The following is a 19,966-nucleotide window of genomic DNA, read 5'->3' as shown; positions in this document are numbered from 1 at the left end:
GACTCTAAAACTCTATAACAAATTGATATAGTTAATAATATATGGGCATTTTTCACAATATCAAATAAAGATTAGTCACACATTTTTTTCAAATGACCTACCACGACTGAATCCCCAGAGCCGCCTCTGATGACAATTATACCACAATCTCGGGATATAACTCAGTTATAAACAGATTGCACACACTTGGGAACTTTTATGCTAAAATCGCAGTTACTTTTAATATTCCCCTTGTAAAGTATAAAGCTGCACTAATAACACATTTTAACGCCACTTATTTTAATGAGGTCACTACATAACAGGCTTATGTTATTGCTTCTTTCTTTACTGTTATTTTATTTGTTATGTTTTAACTAAATTTAATTCTTTAATTTTTCTCATCAAAATTTAATACTGCACTATGTATATGTAAAAAAATAAAATAAAAAACTTTGTATGTAAATGGCACTTGTGCCGTAAATTCTAAATAAATAAATAAAATAAATTTCAGAATGGGTTTTGGACATTCTTCTACAATGCGTTCCGTAGTTTGTATTTATCCACATTCACACACACGAATTGTTTAGGTCCCATTATTCCAAAAAATATGCACACTGACTGAACTGGATGTGGTTTAGCGAAGCAGTACATCCTGGAACATTCTAGATCTTTTACATGCGCAGAGAAGGTCGGATCTCAAACATTTGAGAATAATAATGAAGACGCATCGAGCTATTGGAAACATCTGGAATGTGCCTGGCTCTGGTAGATGCGTGTGGCCCAGGAGGGCATAACATATGAGTGCAGCTGCGGAGTGCTACCAGTCAGTTGATCGGTCTAATCTCGTACAACCGTAGGGGACAACTGTCCCGATGGTTATTCAAAATAACCATCAAATCTTTAAAAACATCTTAATAAAAAATCGAGTTTTTTAGAAGATCACATTTTATTAATTTTTAAAAAAACATGTAAAACATTATCATTACACATATGTAAAACATTATTATTAGATGTAAAACTTAGATTCTTACTTAAGATTAGAATGGCACAACACGTATAAGATACTAAAATTAATAAAATTAAAGCATTGTAAAAATAAATCATTAAATCAAAAATACTTTGGTTATACATAGTGTCCGGAAACTTGTAGTAAAAATGGGGAAATGGTGAATAAGAATCACATAGAGAACCCAAAAAAACTCTTTTACCAATCTGAACATTTAGTTTTTTTTTTACTTTTATTTTTTCAAAAATTTGTAAATGCTTAGACCAGAATTAAAATTTATTAAACAGCTGATATTACGATTTTACTAAACAGCCGATATTACCATTTTACTAAACAGCTGATATTACTATTTTACTAAACAGCTGATATTACCATTTTACTAAACAGCTGATAATACGATTTTACTAAACAGCTGATATTACCATTTTATTAAACAACTGATATTACTAAATTTTATTCGAATTTGATTGAAAAAATTTAAACTTTGGACTTTGTGAAATTTGAATTCCTCGAAAACGAAAGCCCAAGTCAAAAACGTTATATGTACCACAAAATCGACTGTAAATATGATGCAGATTCACCAGTTTTCCACTTGTACTAAGAGTTTCCGGACACCGTGTATTTATTAAGATTAGAATGGCACAACTCACAATACTAAAATTAATAAGCGTAATCTGTTGTAAGAATCAATCAATCAATCATCATCATCGATAATCAATTCAAATCGCCTTTCGGTCAATTAATTAATTTTCATCAACCAATAATAATTAATCATCAACAACCAATCATCATCAATCAATCATCGCCAATCACCCAATTGTCATCAATCATCGCCAATCAACCAATTGTCATCAATCAACCTGTTATCATCATTAATAATCTCCAAGTAACCAATCCATCGCCTATCAATCAATTAATTATCGCAAATAATCAATCGACACCAATCAATTAATTTTCATCAACTAATAATAATTACATAATCATAAATCAACCAATTGTCATCAATCAATCTTCACCAATCAACTTATTATCACCAATCAATCAATCATCACCATCAATAATCAATTCAAATCGCCTATCGATCAATTAATTTATTTTCATCAAACAATAATAATTAATCATCAACAACCAATCATCATCAATCAATCATCGCCAATCACCCAATTGTCATCAATCATCATCAATTAATCATCGCCAATCAATCAATTGTCATCAATCAATCTTCACCAATCTGCCTGTTATCATCATTAATAATCTCCAAGTAACCAATCCATCGCCTATCAATCAATTAATTATCGCAAATAATCAATCAACACCAATCAATTAATTTTCATCAACCAATAATAATTACATAATCATAAATCAACCAATTGTCATCAATCAATCTTCACCAATCAACCTATTATCATCAATCAATCAACCTAATATCATCAATCAATCATTATTTAATATTTTGGAAAGTAAATCCTTGGAAAGCCGTCTGCTTCAGTGGATGAGATTTGATGCATTTCCTCATCAAACCGCATGAAGAACATGTGCACGGTGGGTAGGTCTTTGAGGGTGGACAGATGCCCCAGATTATTGATGTGAAGAATGGCAGCGGCTTTGATGGTTGATAGAACTCTGCTGCACTGATCAAACACCTCCTTAGGATGCCAGTCAAACTGCAATCAAAAATATATTAACCGTTACAACGCTAGCATTTTCAACGCAATCTAACCGTGCAACGATTTGACACGGTTTTTGTGCTTTAATGACACTTTATAGATCACATATGCGACCTACGGGGATAGCGGCCTTTAGATCGCATGTGTGACAGCGTGGATCAGTCTTAAGTACGGGAAGAGAATGAGAAGGTCAGGAAGTACTTGGCTATTCAGATACTGTGATTAATTGTTGAATTATTATTCTTGTATATTAAGGGAACATTATCATGAAATAATCTGAATATGGAATTGAATATCATTAAACAAATTGCAATTAATAACGGTTATATGTAATTCAAAATTAATATATAATACATGATAAGCAGAAAGTATAAGAAAAGGTTTATTTAATCTTATGTTCATCCACCAATGGTTGACAGTGTAAACAAGTGGAGAAAAATATTATTTTTGAATAATCGTACTTCAAATTTAGTAATTAAAAACATCTCAAATATGTACCAGCTATTTATTTAAATAACAAATTATATATTAAATAACAAGGATTAGGATGTTTTAAGCAAATCGAGGGTCAATAAATTAATAATAATATTTGGATGATTTTTATAGCGCAACATGAGCTATTTTTTCTCTATATGCACAGATAGACTGAGCCTATTATTCAATGTTTTTATATGAATAATATACACCAATCTCTTTGTAAAGGTTACAAATATATGTACATAATTATCGAATCGTAATGCAACTCTTCTTTTTATATTTATCTTCGTGCCTTTCGTTTATATCGGTATTTCAACTAAAGGATAGTATATTATTTGTTATTGTAATAATTCAATTGGTGGAATGAGGGTTTTTATGACCGTGAAACCCAATTCGAATCTCTATCTCTGTTCTGCCCCACTCAACTCCTATGAGAGATGTTGGGCGTATTTAAAGAAAGCAGGTATGGGCAAAAAACCGATAGGCGAACCGTAATAAACATATTACAAGGTTAATTGAGTTGCATTTCAAATAATATTCGATTTTCGTTTAATACTTTTACAGCTTGGGTATGCTGAGTTACTACGTAGAAATTTAAAAAATATATATTTTAACAATTTTCAAAGATATAGCGATTTAAAACAAATTAAGGAAAATTCACGCGGGACCTTTATTTTCGCCCGGAGACAAAGTAGCGCCGCCGTACAAAATACCCATAATAAATGTGTTAATTTGGTGTTGTCATATAAATAAACCAGTGTTCAAAATAGACACTGTTGAAAAAGACGCATCATTCACAAACAAACATTATATCTGTGTTCGAAAGTATTATAAAAATACTTGGATGTGGCAATAAAAGAAATATATATTACCTTTGTGTAAACACATTCGCCAATTGATTCGCATACAAAAAAAATATATATTACCTTCGCGTAAACACATTCAACAATTGAGCCGCGCATACAGACAAAATAACTGCTATAAATATTGTCGGTTGTTTACAATAATTCTTTACAATGAAATACACAAGAAGAATTAAAAAGTTATAATTTATACTGATAGACTTCATAGATCATATTAGTAACAGTCGCGCATGACACCATTAAAAGATCATATATACGATCCATCAGCGTTCATTAGGTTAATAATGTTTTTATGAATTCTCACCCGGCCAAGTTTGATAAGATCCTTGGGAGTTACTTCTTCCACCATCCTCAGGATTCCATCTGTGTCACATTGCCCTGTGACCACTTTACTGGCTCCGACAAGATGGGCTTGCAACCAAATCATGAGTAACGCTCTCCTGCTGTAATGTTAAATAGAATAATTTTAAACAAAACATTAACATAAATTATTAATCTAAAAAGCCATATATAATATTAACCGTTTGATTGCCAATCGTCGACTTTCGTCGATTCGTGTTTTAACCAAGATTGCCGATCGTCGATTTCCATCGATTGCGTCAGTTGTGTTCTGATCGCGCGTACGTCGGGTGTGGTGCTGCGGCGTTGGTAAATATTATTCTAATATTATCTTAATAGTTGTAAGATCGTAGTAAACCGTTTAAATTTCATATTCATTTATTATTTTTTTTATTTTAGTTAATTGAAAAAATATAACGTCGAGGGCGTCCTCTGAAATGTCTGACAGCGGGAGCGACGATTTCCACTCCTCTAATTTAAGTTGGAGTAAGAGTAGCTCTGATGAGAGTGATGTCATACCTGTGTTTCCCAACCGCAGGATGCGAATTTCCAGTAATTCTTTGGATCGTGACCAAGAAATGGAGAGTAACACCAGAAATTACTCATTTTCAAATGTACATCCCAGAACCAATTTTTCTACCGAAAATTCTCATTTTTTCGAAACGCCTGGACTTCGGGATCCTCCTCCGCGTGATTCTAAACCAATATTCTTTAATAAAACACCGAAAAAATCATCGAAATCCTTGAAAATTCAAAGAATTTATGGGGTTTTAAAAAAATATATAGTTTCATAAAAAATAATGTTTTTTTGGTGGCATTTTACAAGCAACTGTGTGAATTTTTTGGCACTCAAACGGTTAAACAATTAAAATATGTTGTAATCTCTTTCAATTTATTACGAGTAGTATATAGATTCCATTTGCAATGTTTACTATAGGAGACTTAAATGTATTTACGGTTCTTCTGTATTGCATGATGATTTATTTACGTAAAGAATTTCGGAGGATTCTTACTGGACTAACGTCCGTTCTAGTTGGGTCTCAAGTTATTCTGTCAAAACAGTTAAAACACTGGGCTGCCCCCCGCGAAGATCGGCTAAGGTTAGGATATCTCAATCGGAACCATTCAGAACCTGCTTGCTGTGTAAGCAGTGCCACCTATGATTAATTGCTAAAACTATCTTCACAATATTACCAATATATGTATATGGCATCTTGTCCTGACCTCTATAAAGCTCATTCGGGGCTGTACAAATGGACCTTATAAGAATCCGAATAGTATGAATGTTGACATATTCAAACAGCATTTAAACGCCACCCCGGAAACCATTTATTGGATAACCAATACTTTTGCCATAGGTCACCCCAATTGGTTCGCTACGTTTGGTGACTTAGCAGTGTGGTAGCCCGGGGTCGAGGCTGGTCCAAGTCTCGGTGGTGGATGCCACCCATCCATCAATTGAGTGAGACCCTTCGTGAGACATCGCAGTGGGTGGGATGGATCCATCACTCCAATATACACTGACCCTCAGATTCCTACCCACCCCTCACACCCTTTTCCTTTCCAGAACATCCTCGCCTTCCTTAAAAACACCCTCCATACAGCATCGCTAAAGATGGCAGGCCCGAGGAGTTTATTTTCGTTTCTTAATTTATTAGTGCAGTTGGTGAAAAAAAATCGGTAAAGGTTACGAATTCCGCTTCACGGTAAATATGGAATGTTTACTTTGAATTAATACTTGAATTTAGTTATATTATTACTAAAAGTTACTATAAATGTTGGGGAACCTTTAATAACGCCTGCTCGCGTCCCCTTTAGAGTTATATCCCAGTTTTCAAGTAGTTTGTGGGCTGCGCTAGGTTTTTATAGACGGTTTGTGGTTTAATTCTAATACGATATTATGAATATAATCCAACTCTTGATATGAACATAGTCGCTGTCGGCTGCGACTATAACGGCGCCGCATACTAACTGACATATTAAGTGACTTAATAAACGAAATTAAAATTAAAAGTGCGTATTTTTCCGTCTCCCCCAACATAATAAATCATGTTTTGAATTAATAAAGCTAAATCCATTTATTTGAAAATGAAATATTGCGTATTAAGAGTGAAACGGAATAAGAGAAAAATTATAAAAAATCTTTTTTTTTGGAATAACTTAATGAGTAAAACCTCAAATTGTGATGTAGAATTATATTAGCGATTCTCCAACAAAAATTTGACACAGAAAAAGATAAGGTCGCATCTAGAACTCGAACCCAGGACCTTCTTCGCCTTGCCAGGCCACTGCTTTATCAACTAACTCTATTAACCAATCCGACTCTATTTCCTTCGGTCATAGTTATTGGACGAATGCAATTAGCTTCATGCAGAGAGTCCACACAACGCTCAACACACTTTCCGAACAAGCAAATAAATAAATAACCCATCAAAAGTGCATATTTAACTGTATCGTACCTTAAACAGGAACTACCAACGTTATCTTCATTTTCTTAATGCAAATTTTTATTAGCTGCTATATTTATGTACGATCGTAAGATTTATCTCAAACTAAATGCCATCTAGATTTTGTCTTGGATAAATATAACATATTTTAATGTGCAACATCTATCAACTTTTTGCAAGTCTAGGATGAATGAAAAAGGGAACATATTGTAGAAGAATGTATCAGTTTTCCTATGTCACATCTGTGCTGAATCAACAAGTAACTCCCTATGCCGTTGACTGGCTGGATAACCTCAACATCCCACTTTGAGCTCCATCAACTCTCCTCCACCACACAGGGCCGGCCTCGAGCCAAACGGCGCCTGGCGCTAGTAAAAACCTCAAGAGCTCTGTGTTAGGTATTATCAGCCCCTTGGTTCATTGGCTCCTCGGCGGAGAGGTTAGCAGACAGCTCCAATTGTGCCTGCACGGGGCCGGCCCTGCCACCATACGAAGAATACATACCTTAATTTGTGCTTATGAGCTGAATCAAACGCAGTGGAGTGAAGGTCCACAATCTCCAATTCATTGAGTTTCTTCACTATCTCGACTTTGGACAGCAAGCCCTCGAACGGCATTCCCTTCGTCTCGGCGAATGCGTCCACCTTGTGGGCGAAGATGATGGAATGGTCCTTCAGGGTGGATTTGAACACACACATGAACCCCTCGATGCCGGTGTATTCCTGCATGAAACTGGGCTGCCCTCCGGGAGTTTCTGAAACCAGTGGTTATTGTTATTGGACAAATGCAATTAGCTTTATTCAGACAGTCCACAAAATGCACAGCACACTTTCCCAAGAAGCAAATAAAGAAATAAGTCATCAAAAGTTACCATTGTCACTGACTTTGATAATTTATAAATGGACTTGCCCAATTGTTTTATTTGAATTTGTGATATAAAATTTACCAACTTGGTACTCGGAGTAATTACAAAATTAATAAAAATGGTCTCGCCCAAGTGTGTTAGAATTTGAGATAACTACAAAATTTACCCAAAGAAAAATAATATAGGTGGACATTAATAGTGGACAAATTCTGGTAGGAGAGGACCATTAGAAGAAGAAGAATAGATTAAACGGTGCATTACATATAGAAAGTGTTGTGAAATTAAATTTAACTTAATTAACCAACATTATGCAGATATTGGGAATGGAAAACACCAATAGATGCAGGAAATGTGAAGAGGATGAAGAGACTCCAATTGACCTATGGTGCCAATGTCCTGCCCTGGTGGGAACTAGGCTCAGATACCTGGGGAGACATACAGTAGAACCAGAAGACATAGCCACATATCCAATGACAACCCTGGTGAACTTTATTAAAGGGACTGGGTTGTTGTTAAAGGATTGAGGTAAAATGGGAGATGGGCCTATGGCCTAAGTGCTCACGGGAACTATGTGTAAACCGTCTCCGCTTTAAAAAAAAAAAAAAAATCAACATTAATAGAACTTGCACTCCACCACATTTATACGGTGTATGTGCTTTAGTGAAGCTACATGAATCACATATACGTGGATGGCCGCCGATAGATCACATATGCGGGAATCGTGTAGATCAGCTTTAAAAAAAAACTCCCATATCCTACACTGTAGCGATGGTCATGAGTCATGACTCATTTTATTAAGAGCGGGAGCAACTGTACCAGCTCAATATTTTCAAAGAGTCGACTCAATTGAACGGGAGCCGTGAACTCATAACACATGAGCAATGACAATACTGTAATACTGACCTTAATAAATCTGGTAACCGTGGTTGAAAAGGGAGTAAGTCAGTATCTGCTGTGAAATTCTAACTGGATCTCCGAGCTGCTGCCGAAATATCCTAGAGAGGCCTATTATTGACCACCCCTACACAAAGCCTTACACATAGTTTTTAAAAATTAATTTAGAAAAAAGTACAGGTACCTGAGACCATGTGATGCTTGAAATTGAGTGCCCAGGTCCAAGGGCCGACGTCCTTCGGTGTGGAAAACGTATTTTCGGGCTCTAGTGCATTCTTGTTAAATGGTCTCATTTTCTCATAGGGATTAGTCGGCGAGCAGTTGGCCGTCCTCAGGTAGATGCTTCCTTGATGGAAGCACGCCGAAATGTTCAAATCACTCGAGGTACACAAGTCCTGCAGGGTTTTTTTGGTGCATATGAACGGTATACCTCGCTCGCCATCCAAAAACCCTCTGTTTAAAGCGAGAAACCTCTGCAGGCTCTCGAAAACAACGTGGCCGATTTTTCGCGGTCGCGGAACTCCGCCATTCAAGTCAAATGGCAACTTTGTTTTAGCCGAATCACGCAAATATCTCAGCTGTGAGATGTCTTCTACGAATTCGCTCCTCTCCGAAATACTGTAGAAGCCAACGATTTTAGGATACCTCTCTTTCAAGATGCGTTTCTTGGGATTCATCGCTGACGGAGTTATTGCCGGATAAACAATATACAAGAATTAAACACGCGAAGGTTCGAATGCTTCGTAACACTAATTCCAAAGTGAATTTACCGAACAAAAATTAAAACACAGAATTGCTTTGTTGAATTTCGCACTGGTTAGAAAGCGCCACGTCAGAGAAATTTTAAGCGAGAAGGAGCAGACGATGCGAAACGGTCAATTAGCAATTAACAACAAAGCGATAAGAAAAAATATGTTTACATTGCCACCACCGAGGAATTTCCCGCGGTGAAATCAGGAACTACAGATATCAACGTCTTGCATGCTTTTAGTACCAAACAAATTGTAGTTCCTGATTTTGCCGCGGGCAATATTTCGTTGGGCGGTGTCACGGAGGAAGAAAGAGAGGGGGTGTATAAACAAGAGCCTCTTCTTCTTTTACCGTTTACATCTGCTTGCTTTTTTAGAAAGCCATAGAAACTAGATGCACAGCGTCTCATAGTTTTCCATAGATTGTTTATTATTTGCGGGGATTTCCCTCTTTGCGACTTGTGCAGATGAAGTATAGTAATGTCATAAGAAATATTATCAATCCGAAACATTGAAATAAGTAATCGAATGATCTGTCAAAACTCTCATTTAGGCAGCTTGGACCCTGAAACGTACTCTCTCGTTCATTATCCATACATAGTTGGCAACAACGATAAAATTAGCTCGATGCAACGACTCTAAATCCAATATATATAAATATACATATATATAATAACGCCTGTAGAGTTATTGTCGGATACAGAATATACAGCAGCGCATCGACAATACTTACGGAACGACTGACGGTCTGATAAAACAATGGTTTTTACTTGTATCATTATCACCTCTAGCCAAATTTATTGAAAAAATAACTGATTTGTAGTTTTAGCAACTGCTCTCCCTCATACATTGGTGCAGATCTTTTGTCAATCACAATTAAATCATTACGCAAGTAATCCAAGTATTTTGTAATGATGTGGCATAAGTCGTGAAATCCATCAACACCTTGTTCCTGTCTAGACTTGACATTATTTTTGTTATTTTGTGTACCCTTTTTTCTCCTTGTATTATCTCGTCCAATGTATAATGTGTCGCAATTGGTCACAGTCTGTTAATAAATAAATAAAAATATGATTGAGGAAGAAGATAATACCAATAAATCTAAATGAAACATGAAACAGAATAAGATACAGAAAAAAATTAAATTCAGAATCAACAATTTGCCACTAATTTTCCCATATTTTTGACAGCTATTATTCTGTTTCATGTTTCGTTTGAATTTATTAGTTCTTCTTCAATCATAATATATTCCCTAATGAGTATAACCTTAGAAAGTCATTGAAAGAAAAGTTGTTCCAATGAAATTTATAAAAGGATAGTTTATTTATAGATTTACTTGTATTTCTTAAAATTAGTTATATTCACATATATTTTACTGTCAAAATGTATAACTATGTATAGGACCTGTGGGAGTTCACTAACCTCGTATTTTATCTTGGAATACAATGATTATGAATTATTATTAGTATTATATTCTAAGAGTGGGAAGATAATGGGACTGATTTATATGGATTACGCCCGTGGTGTATGGACTCTGTAACAAAATACGTTAACCTTTCCGGGAGTAAGTTACGTAATGCTGTCCGTGCTCTGGGGAGTGATTTTTTTTACATAAATAAAAAAATATTAAATGTATGCTGTTTTTCAGGAGTGACAAACCATCGGCACATGAAAAAAATAGTAAAAAAATATATACAACACAATTATTTTTACTTAGCACTAACATTGAAACAAAAATGGATAAAACTGTAAATAAAATAAAAACTCAATTAGTAATGTGTTTTTGCATGGAAATCCATGAATCACGGCTGTACACAGAGAGCAACGTCACACTCATAACACATATATTTTGTTTCTTTCCTTTGTGGATTCCTTATGGATGTATGTTTGCACACAAAACAACGACGTTTTGCTTTGCTGCCTTTGCACTCTGTTTATGGAACTGGCTGTGGAAAGTGCCTTCCTGTAAGCCTGATGGGATTGTCATTGCCTCGTCTACCCCCTGATGATGATGCCCGTGGAGTGTGATATTTTTCCACCATCTGGATAACAAGCTTCCCTTTGAATTCCTCAAATGTCGGCTCTCTGGATTTCACCTCTCTATCAGTCTCTAGCAGTCTGAAAAATATTTTCTTGTACCATTTTATTGTCTTGCGGCTAACAGCTCCTAATCCTAGAATTCTGTCTACGTTATCAACAGTTCCCATGTTCGTGGTATAGTCCACAACAGCTTCAGGTTCGTGTTTGTTAGCTCCTGTGGTATAGTCAATTTTTTTCGTCTCGTTCATATTATTAGCGTGAATATTTGTCAACATCACAATATCCCGTTTTTCTCGCCAATTCAAGGCCATTAAATTTATAGATCGTCAATGGTTTCAATATTTACGTCTCCATCATCAATGTTCATCAAAATATCGGCGATTTCATCATTTTCTGAATCCATTTTGTGGAGGTTTTTGAAGTTTTAATAGTACACTTTCAATCACAAAAATCACAGGAGTAAAATCACCAAAACTGTTCTAATTTCCGGCTAACAAACACAAAACACAAATAATAATGATAAAAACGTTTAAAAATATGAATCACCATACTCAAGATATCACAAAACCACGAAAAATTTATTTTAATACGATTTTACATACGTTTGGATCACAAGAAAAGTTAAAAGTTTCAAAACTATGGAATTTAAAGGTTGACACAATGCTATGTACTTTGCCACAAACTTACAATCACATTAAAAACATTGTACTGGACACCTATGCCAGTGACATCGACTGTAAAATGCTGGTTTCCTCTTGGGGGTAACTTAGGGAAGGATTTGCAATTTATTTATTTATTTTATATATATTTTTTACAAACAAATTTTGAGAACATTGTTGATTGCATTCCAAGTGACAGGATGGTTTCTTTATCCTTGAAAGAATCGCAAAGATGTATTTTATTACCAGGGTCAATTTGGATAACATTATTAATTGCATTCAGAACAGATGAATGGTTTCTTTCGGGACATCACAAGTCTGAGATTCTTTCCAGGGCGGAGAACATTTACAATTGTATAGTTAAAATTGAAAATTGAAACACAACTTCGCGAATGTCGTTGGACAACTGACTGCTTGGGCCAGTTGTTTGCAGATTTATTGAGTTTAAATTCAACAGTTTCTACACGTGTTAATGTGCAGCAAGTATTCTTATCTCTAAACAGGACGCGAGAGCATTAAGAAATCAAGAAAAAATAACCGAAATTTAATTACTACGGTTAAATTACATTTGACACATGATACGTGTCCGGTGATAAGCATCTTAAAGTATTTGGCGTCGTAAAATATGTGATAACAGATAAATATTAATTTCTGTAACTTATTAAATTCTTAACCTGCTGTCCGGTACAAACATAAAAGACATCAAATTCAAACTGTTGAAATGTACAGATATTCCAACAAATTATTAGAAATCTGCGAGAAAAACATAAAAGCACGTACGCGCTGAAATCAATGGTTGAATATTTCTGTTTATTTCCGAACTTGTTCCTGTGACGTCATACAAAATAAATAACGGTATATATGTATATCTCGATAATTTTGTAAAATGTTTAAAAATAGTGTAAAGTTACGGGAATATGCCCATAGATGGCAACACGATGCATATTTACAGAATCGAGGCGCGAAATTTAACTACGCGACGCGTCGTCCATAGCCGTCCATACTCCTTTTATTTGGCGAAAGTGTGTACCGTCGCACAGTGGGCTGAAAATCGCTTTTCATAGACATTGTTGAAATGTAAAATATATCAATAAATATATATCACTTATCTAAAAGATATCAATACAATATCAAAATTCCAAAATGTAATACCAAACAAATGCAAAATAACTATAAATATTTAGGAATAAAGTATTTCAACAACCTTCCGATTGAAATAAAGAAATTAAAGGATATTAACATACTTAAACTAAAACTGAAGTTACTCTTTCAGAAATAATTAACTAAATAATTGCCTGTTTTTCCCTTCATTGATATTTATTATCAGTCTATACTAATCTCCACTGTATTTAGATTTTGTCTCTTTATATATTTTTCCTATCATATATATATATATATATATATATATACTTACAGCATAATGATATTCTATTTTTCTTATAATTAGTGTAACTCTCTCACCAAGCACAAGAACCAGTTTCTTCATTGGTGATATATTCATAAATATATTTTGTAATGTAAATATATTCTTTATGTACTCATATTATATCCTGTACCCACTTTATATATATTAAAATAAATAAATAGACATAGAAACTTGAATTTTCAAGGGTGTGTTTTTTGGCTAGAAATGGATTTTGCTGATCATTACTATGCTATAAAATTTCGTATGAAGCAATTGCGTGTACAAATGAAGGAGTCATCATTTTTTAAAGAAAAAATTGAAAAATGATAACTCCTTCATTTGTACACGCACTTGCTTCATACGAAATTTTATAGCATAGTAATTAATGATCAGCAGAATCCATTTCTAGCCAAAAAAAATCTCTTGAAAATTCAAGTTTCTATGTCTATGAAAGGCGATTTTCAGCCCACTGTGCGCCGTTCATTAGCGTCCATACTCACGGAAAGTAAGTTGGAACATTTTTTTTAAATCCTCAGGCATATCAAAGGTTCATGAACCAAATTATAAACTAACTTGAGGCATCGAATTGATTTAGCCTAGAAACTAGACACTGCAAACCTATGCTCTATTAATAGACCATTCCTCTTGGAATGATATGGCTTATACTTTATAGGTGTCTGAAAACTTCAGTCGTAGTCGTCATCGTGACTTGTTCAAAATACAGCACAGCAAGACAGATGTTGTAGCCAAGGGTATATGTAATGGGCGGGGGGGGGAGCGTAAGGGGGTCCGAACCTCCCCTCCACGTGAATGCTATAGCTACACCCTTCGTTGTAGCATAGAATAGAACCACGAGAAGAATGGAGAATTGGATTAAATTTCTAAAACAATAGATATATATATTTGAATAATTGTTTGTATGAGACCTATCTTCCCAAATGTTAAGAATGTTAAAATAAGAAATATTGTACCTACCGTAAATGGATTTATAATACTAATTTATTTTTAATTATATATTTTGTAGGTATCTACAGCGTCGGTGGAATTCTACTTCAGCATCATTTTCGCAGTGGGAATGTTCTTTGAAATGACAATATTCTGTTATTTTGGCGACAATATTATGGAAGAGGTTAGAATTGTGTATAAATTAAATTCTGTAGGAGGAAATCAATTAAAATTTTGCTTTTCGATTAATTTAGAGATGAAATAAACGAGAATCTGATATTAATTAATTTTAATTCAATTTTAAAGTTTTTCTTTTATTGTTATGTCGACTTATCTTCGACCCAGTATCACATTCCAGTGCAGAGGTGTCCCTTAGGTAATTCTTTTTCCAAACACTACTGACACTAAAAAGAAGAAAATTTGAAATTTTCAGCAATATCGGTCCAGTAATTTTTGAATCCTTAGGGCACAAACAAAAATATTGAATTGAATAATAATATTACTAAATACACAAAAAAACTCAAATTCCAACATCAGTGTGTGACCGTTTATAATTTTACTTATGGAGCGCAGAATTTTCTTAAAGATTTTTGTATTTTTTCCTGCATCCTTCAAAAAGAAATATAATAATGATTTCTTCCAGAGCTACTTACTATCGGAAGCTATTTACAAATGCGACTGGCTGTCGACTGACGTGACTTTCAGAAGATCGATGCTAATTTTCATGGAGACTTCAAAAGTACCAATTACAGTTTCAGCCGGAAAATTCTTCCCACTTTCCATGCAAACTTGTGTCAATGTAAGTAGGTATACTAAATAGTAATAGAAGAAGAAGATCATAAAATAATATCTACTGCTTTCCAGAGTAGTATTCCATAGCGCCTTGGAAGAATAATAATATGTGATGATGATAAGTGCTTCATACAGTCTTACGACTCATTTGGTTCGCAAATCCCTTGAACTTGTAATATCCTTGATATTAGTATATGAGCTCATCTGTAGATGGCACTAGGCGTTAGCTGTCGAGGATAACAGGATAGTAAATAAGGTGGCAATCTCAAGGTCGGGGTCCAGATTATTCTAACTGTCTCCTAGTTAAGATACCCGAGCCCATTGTTGGACTTCAGTGGCGTGTTGAAGCTGGTGTTTTAGTCAATAATTAGAGGTTAGGTTAGTAACTACGATAGTTTTTTTAATTAATCTATTTAATTGTAAACTCCGTAAAGATGGTACAAAGACTAACTAGTGATTTTGAAAAAACAAAATATTCAAAAATAATTTAATTCAATTTTTTACATAGCAAATGCATAATAGTAATATTCACAAACGGATGAATTATTTGAATAGTCTTCCCAAAGAATAATATAAAAAAAAAACAGAACTTGCTTTATACAAGAAAATGTTTAATTATTAAAAAAAACTGAACTCCCGTGACATCATTATCAAAATGCAGTAACTTCATTTCGAACCATATTTATATTTTTGAATGCTAACACATCCTATGATATTACTTTTTACTCCTGCACCAAACTGAAAAGCTAGTTCTCTTCACTGGCGTAGAAATACTTAATATATATTTCAATATTTGTACTTATGTCATCGTAGTTTATGTACCATTGTAACAATATTATGAATTAAATTAATGTATGTTTTTTAATGTTTTTCTTTCAGATATTGAAGTCTTCTTATTCCTATTACGCCGTATTTAAAGGATTGATGGGAAATCAGAAGACTGACCATTGAGGAAGATTCTGGACACATGACCCTCTAAAATAAAATAATACTTTGTAATTTTTTCAGTTTCATTTAATTTGATTCAAAGGAAATAAGATGATTTTAGGGACAGATTTTAATTTCACTAACTATATCATCTATTTAAGTACTACCTGCGGTACAACTGGCTAGTAAAGTTTGCACTCATCGTATCTGACAGTTCGTAAATAAATAATACATAGTGACAGGCGACAGCGCTCTCGCATCGTTTTAATTTTAATGTTTTCGTTTTGCTTCGGCCGCTGCGATTCTGACGCGGATTTCTTTATTTCTTGAATTTCTTCGTAAATCGTCGCTTTCATCATGGCAGGGCAGAACGCCGGTCCTAAAAGGCGGCAAAACTTAGAAAAAATCAAGCACAAAAACTTCAAGCCGAATGGAAGACATGATGGTTTCGGACGGTTGATACCACCGGCGTTGATGAGGAACTCTTTTGGTCCTCCTGGTTTCCATGCTCCGAGGCAGGGAAGGTTTCCTGCAGGACCCATGTTTCGTCCACCGCATATGGGATTCCCAGGGCCTCCGGGGGGTTTCAATCCACGCCTGCGCGGACCCCCTAGACTTCCCGGGCCCCCTAGACCTCCAGGGCCCCCCAGGCCGCCACCTCCTTTCATGCAGCGCCCGCATTATCAGAGAGACTTTCCGATGCCTCCTCATCACGGGCCTCTCCTGCCTATGCCGAGACTCCAAACTAACTTATTACAAAACACGCGTCATCGTAGCAACAATAATAAAACATTACAAATAAGCACTAATGCTAGGCTGCAGGAGAACGGAGTACCCTGGCTGAGGGAGCAGATGCTTGTAGAGCAACAGTGGTGTAAGCATTTGCTGCAAGTGGCGAAACACACGCGCAGACCATGCGACTGGCACGAGGTCAGGAACTCCAAGAAGAGGTCATCCCTGATGATAAAGGCTGTCCAGGAGAGGCGCCTGCTGCAGGAACCAGTGAGGAACTTCGCGGCGGCCCAATCCAACCCAGAGTTGGACTCTAAAGCAGTCGATTTCACAGAGGATTTGAAATTCTAGGTGAATCTTTAACATTTTTGGAATGTGTCTGATAACAGTCTTTCTTGCAATATCACAGCTGTGAATCTTAACTTCTAAATCAAACTATCAGATATATTGTAATAATTCAACTACAGAACCAGTGCCTCTGTTCGTTGCTGTAGAGTAAATGGCAAAACACACCATAAATTTGAATTCCAGTAGCTTTTTCTCCTTTTTATCTGACCAATTATTGTGTCTTTGGTGTTATTGTAAGAGTTCCCACCGCCCAGAGCTGGTGACACTATGACAACCCCAGTATTCAGGAAAGTTGCAAGGCAAAATAAAGAAGTTAGAGAAAGATTCAAATATGAATGATGGTACTTTGCCAGGGTGTAACCTACTGAATATTATTTTTTTCGAAGCATTTATGAACATTGAAATTCTAGGTTTTGAATATGTGAACCTTGCAAATATAACAATCATTTTTGTAGGCAGAAATGCATAAAATTAATAAACCTTTTCCAATGAATAAGTTCTCTCTGGGACATGAAGGACCATTTTGAGTATTTTATTATTTTCAAATGTTTGCATACTGTTTCAATAAGCACGTTTGTTATAGTGACACCACTGAGAGATTGTGTTTGAGTGTGAACTTTAATCGTTGGAGTATTGTGGCCTTCACACAGTTTTTGTATCATAAAATTATGCGTTTTTGTATGCAAAGTACTGTAGGTTTATTGACTTAACCATTGAGTGTTTCTAGTATTTATATTAAGAAGACTTCATAAGCCTTCAGTTGTCCAGCTTAAAGTGCTGGTAAACGAGCAAGATTAATTGCTTATTGCCTAGCAATTGTCTTGGCCGCAGGGTCGGTCCTGTGTAGGTGCAAATGAAGCAGTCCGCTCCGGGCGCCAACGAGCCCAAGAACCAAGGCGCTGATAATACCAAACACAGCGCCCTAATTTACTAGCGCCAGGCGCCGTTTGGCTCAGGGCCGGCCCTGCTTAGCCGTCAATAATTTTGCACGGCAAGGTTTTCGCCGTCAATATTGTCATTTTCCGTCAAGATTGCCGTAATGTATAAGACAAATTTCGCAAAACAAAAAAACAATCTTCTGCAATAACTCCGCCAAACTTGAATAAACCATCACCAAATTGCTTATTTATATTAATTGCATTTGAAATTATGACAGTTTGGTAGCGCGTAGATAGCGAACACAGACGCACATACGTAACAGAGTGAGAAGGAAATAGATTTGACCCGGCAATATTGTCGTAATATCGGTAGCCGAGCAAACTCACTGTCAAGATAGGGCAATACGCCGACAATAGGCAATATACAACAATCATGCACTATCTTGACTGACATTACTGGGAATACCTTGCTGTCAAGAAATTATTATAAAAAGTTGCTTATTTATCAGAGTGTGGTATATGTCCATACGGGTGGTATCCTAAATACCAAATGTAGATTGGGTATGACAGGTCGTTTGAGGGACAGCGATTACCAAATATATTTTAGAAAGTATTAATGATAAATATATATCGCCATCGCCTCCTTCACATGACCTGTCACACCCAATTCCCGAATAACAATGCTGTATCCTAGTTACCGCGATTGTTAGTGGTATCTAGGATACCACCCATATAGAAATATTGTCGAGGGCAATCCATCATCCTGCAATGCCATTCGACAGCGGTAATAAACTTACATCGGTTGTATTAATATAGGATTTCTTCTATGTATGGGAATAGTCCTACAACGAATATAAAATCACCGCACATCTCTATTGCCTTCATTACCTTTGGGTAATCATCGCCGGTTTTTTGTTGGCCAAATATGAGGTGATGGATTGCCGTCGATGAAAAATTACGCAGCCTTTAGGATATATGCCTTCTTGGCACCTGTCAATCATCTGAAGTTGACAGTTCTTAATCTTTTGTGGGAGATCACTACGGGGGTTTAGGATTACAGGGGCCTATCTACAAAAACACAGTTTTGAGAATAAACGCAAATAAAGATTGGAATGCTAATATGCCCAACTGTTCTCTTAAAACAGCTGTATGTACGAGATGGAGCTTTGTGTCTCTAATAAATATGATTATGGCGTTACCGAAACTAAGCTTAACTCAAAACACCAGTTTTAGTAGTTTACCCTTGTGATTCCAAGCCCCCGACTTTGCCACATGAAGTTAGTATGTCGTTAATCTGTTAGTCATGCAATGTACGCAGTAATAGACCCACGTTAGTCTTTCTATCTCCCTAGAAGATGAGCGCGGGTTCTCCATGAATTTTTGTGTGTATATTTTGATCTATTTAATATTACATTATTATGTCATTTTGCACGCCAGCAAGAATTGCCTTTGGTAAAATTTTGTTCTCCTCTTCTTAATACACACTAAATATTTAAGTAACACTTTGTTTCAATTTAATTATTACACAAAGCAACTGTTTACATCGGAGGAGATGAATTCCAATTTAAGTAATTAAAATGAGTACACCTACGCTTATTTCCTGTGTTTCAACGCAATTTTTAATCTTGTTAGTATGATGTGATGTTTGCCAAAAGATTCTAGGTACTTCAATCTAAATATACATAAATTATTTAAAAAAAAACCTTAACTAAAAATCTAATAACCTATTCTGTGCATGTTTTCCATCTCCCCCGATGTAAGAACCTGTACTAATTAAGTTAAAACTAATTGTTACTTCTAATAATGGGGTATTTTCAAAGTTTTTTTTTTAATTTCGAAATATTATGATAATGAAGGTATTTGTATGTTGATGAATAATTTTTCATAACTATTTAAAATGTACGATTTTTGGTTTGCCACCAAAACGACATGTTCATTTTTATTTGTGAATTCA

General features: G+C 35.4%; 1 protein-coding gene across 1 annotated transcript; it reads right to left on the bottom strand.

The window, feature by feature from the left end:
• Positions 1-1,199: 1,199 nt before the first annotated feature.
• On the bottom strand, positions 1,200-9,407 carry LOC149410872 (decapping and exoribonuclease protein Rai1-like). Its single transcript, XM_089647951.1, has 4 exons — positions 8,722-9,407; positions 7,283-7,532; positions 4,297-4,435; positions 1,200-2,649 (listed from the first exon to the last, which is right to left on the bottom strand). Exons 1-4 carry the CDS (start codon positions 9,212-9,214, stop codon positions 2,431-2,433), a joined length of 1,101 nt encoding a protein of 366 aa, XP_089504077.1. The 5' UTR covers positions 9,215-9,407; the 3' UTR covers positions 1,200-2,430.
• Between the last annotated feature and the right edge of the window lie 10,559 nt (positions 9,408-19,966).

This window comes from Hesperophylax consimilis, chromosome 27 (genome assembly GCF_061612785.1).
Source record: "Hesperophylax consimilis isolate HC1 chromosome 27, BYU_Hcon_1.0, whole genome shotgun sequence".
NCBI lineage: Eukaryota > Metazoa > Arthropoda > Insecta > Trichoptera > Limnephilidae > Hesperophylax > Hesperophylax consimilis.
This window is presented reverse-complemented; position numbering and strand designations above follow the sequence as displayed.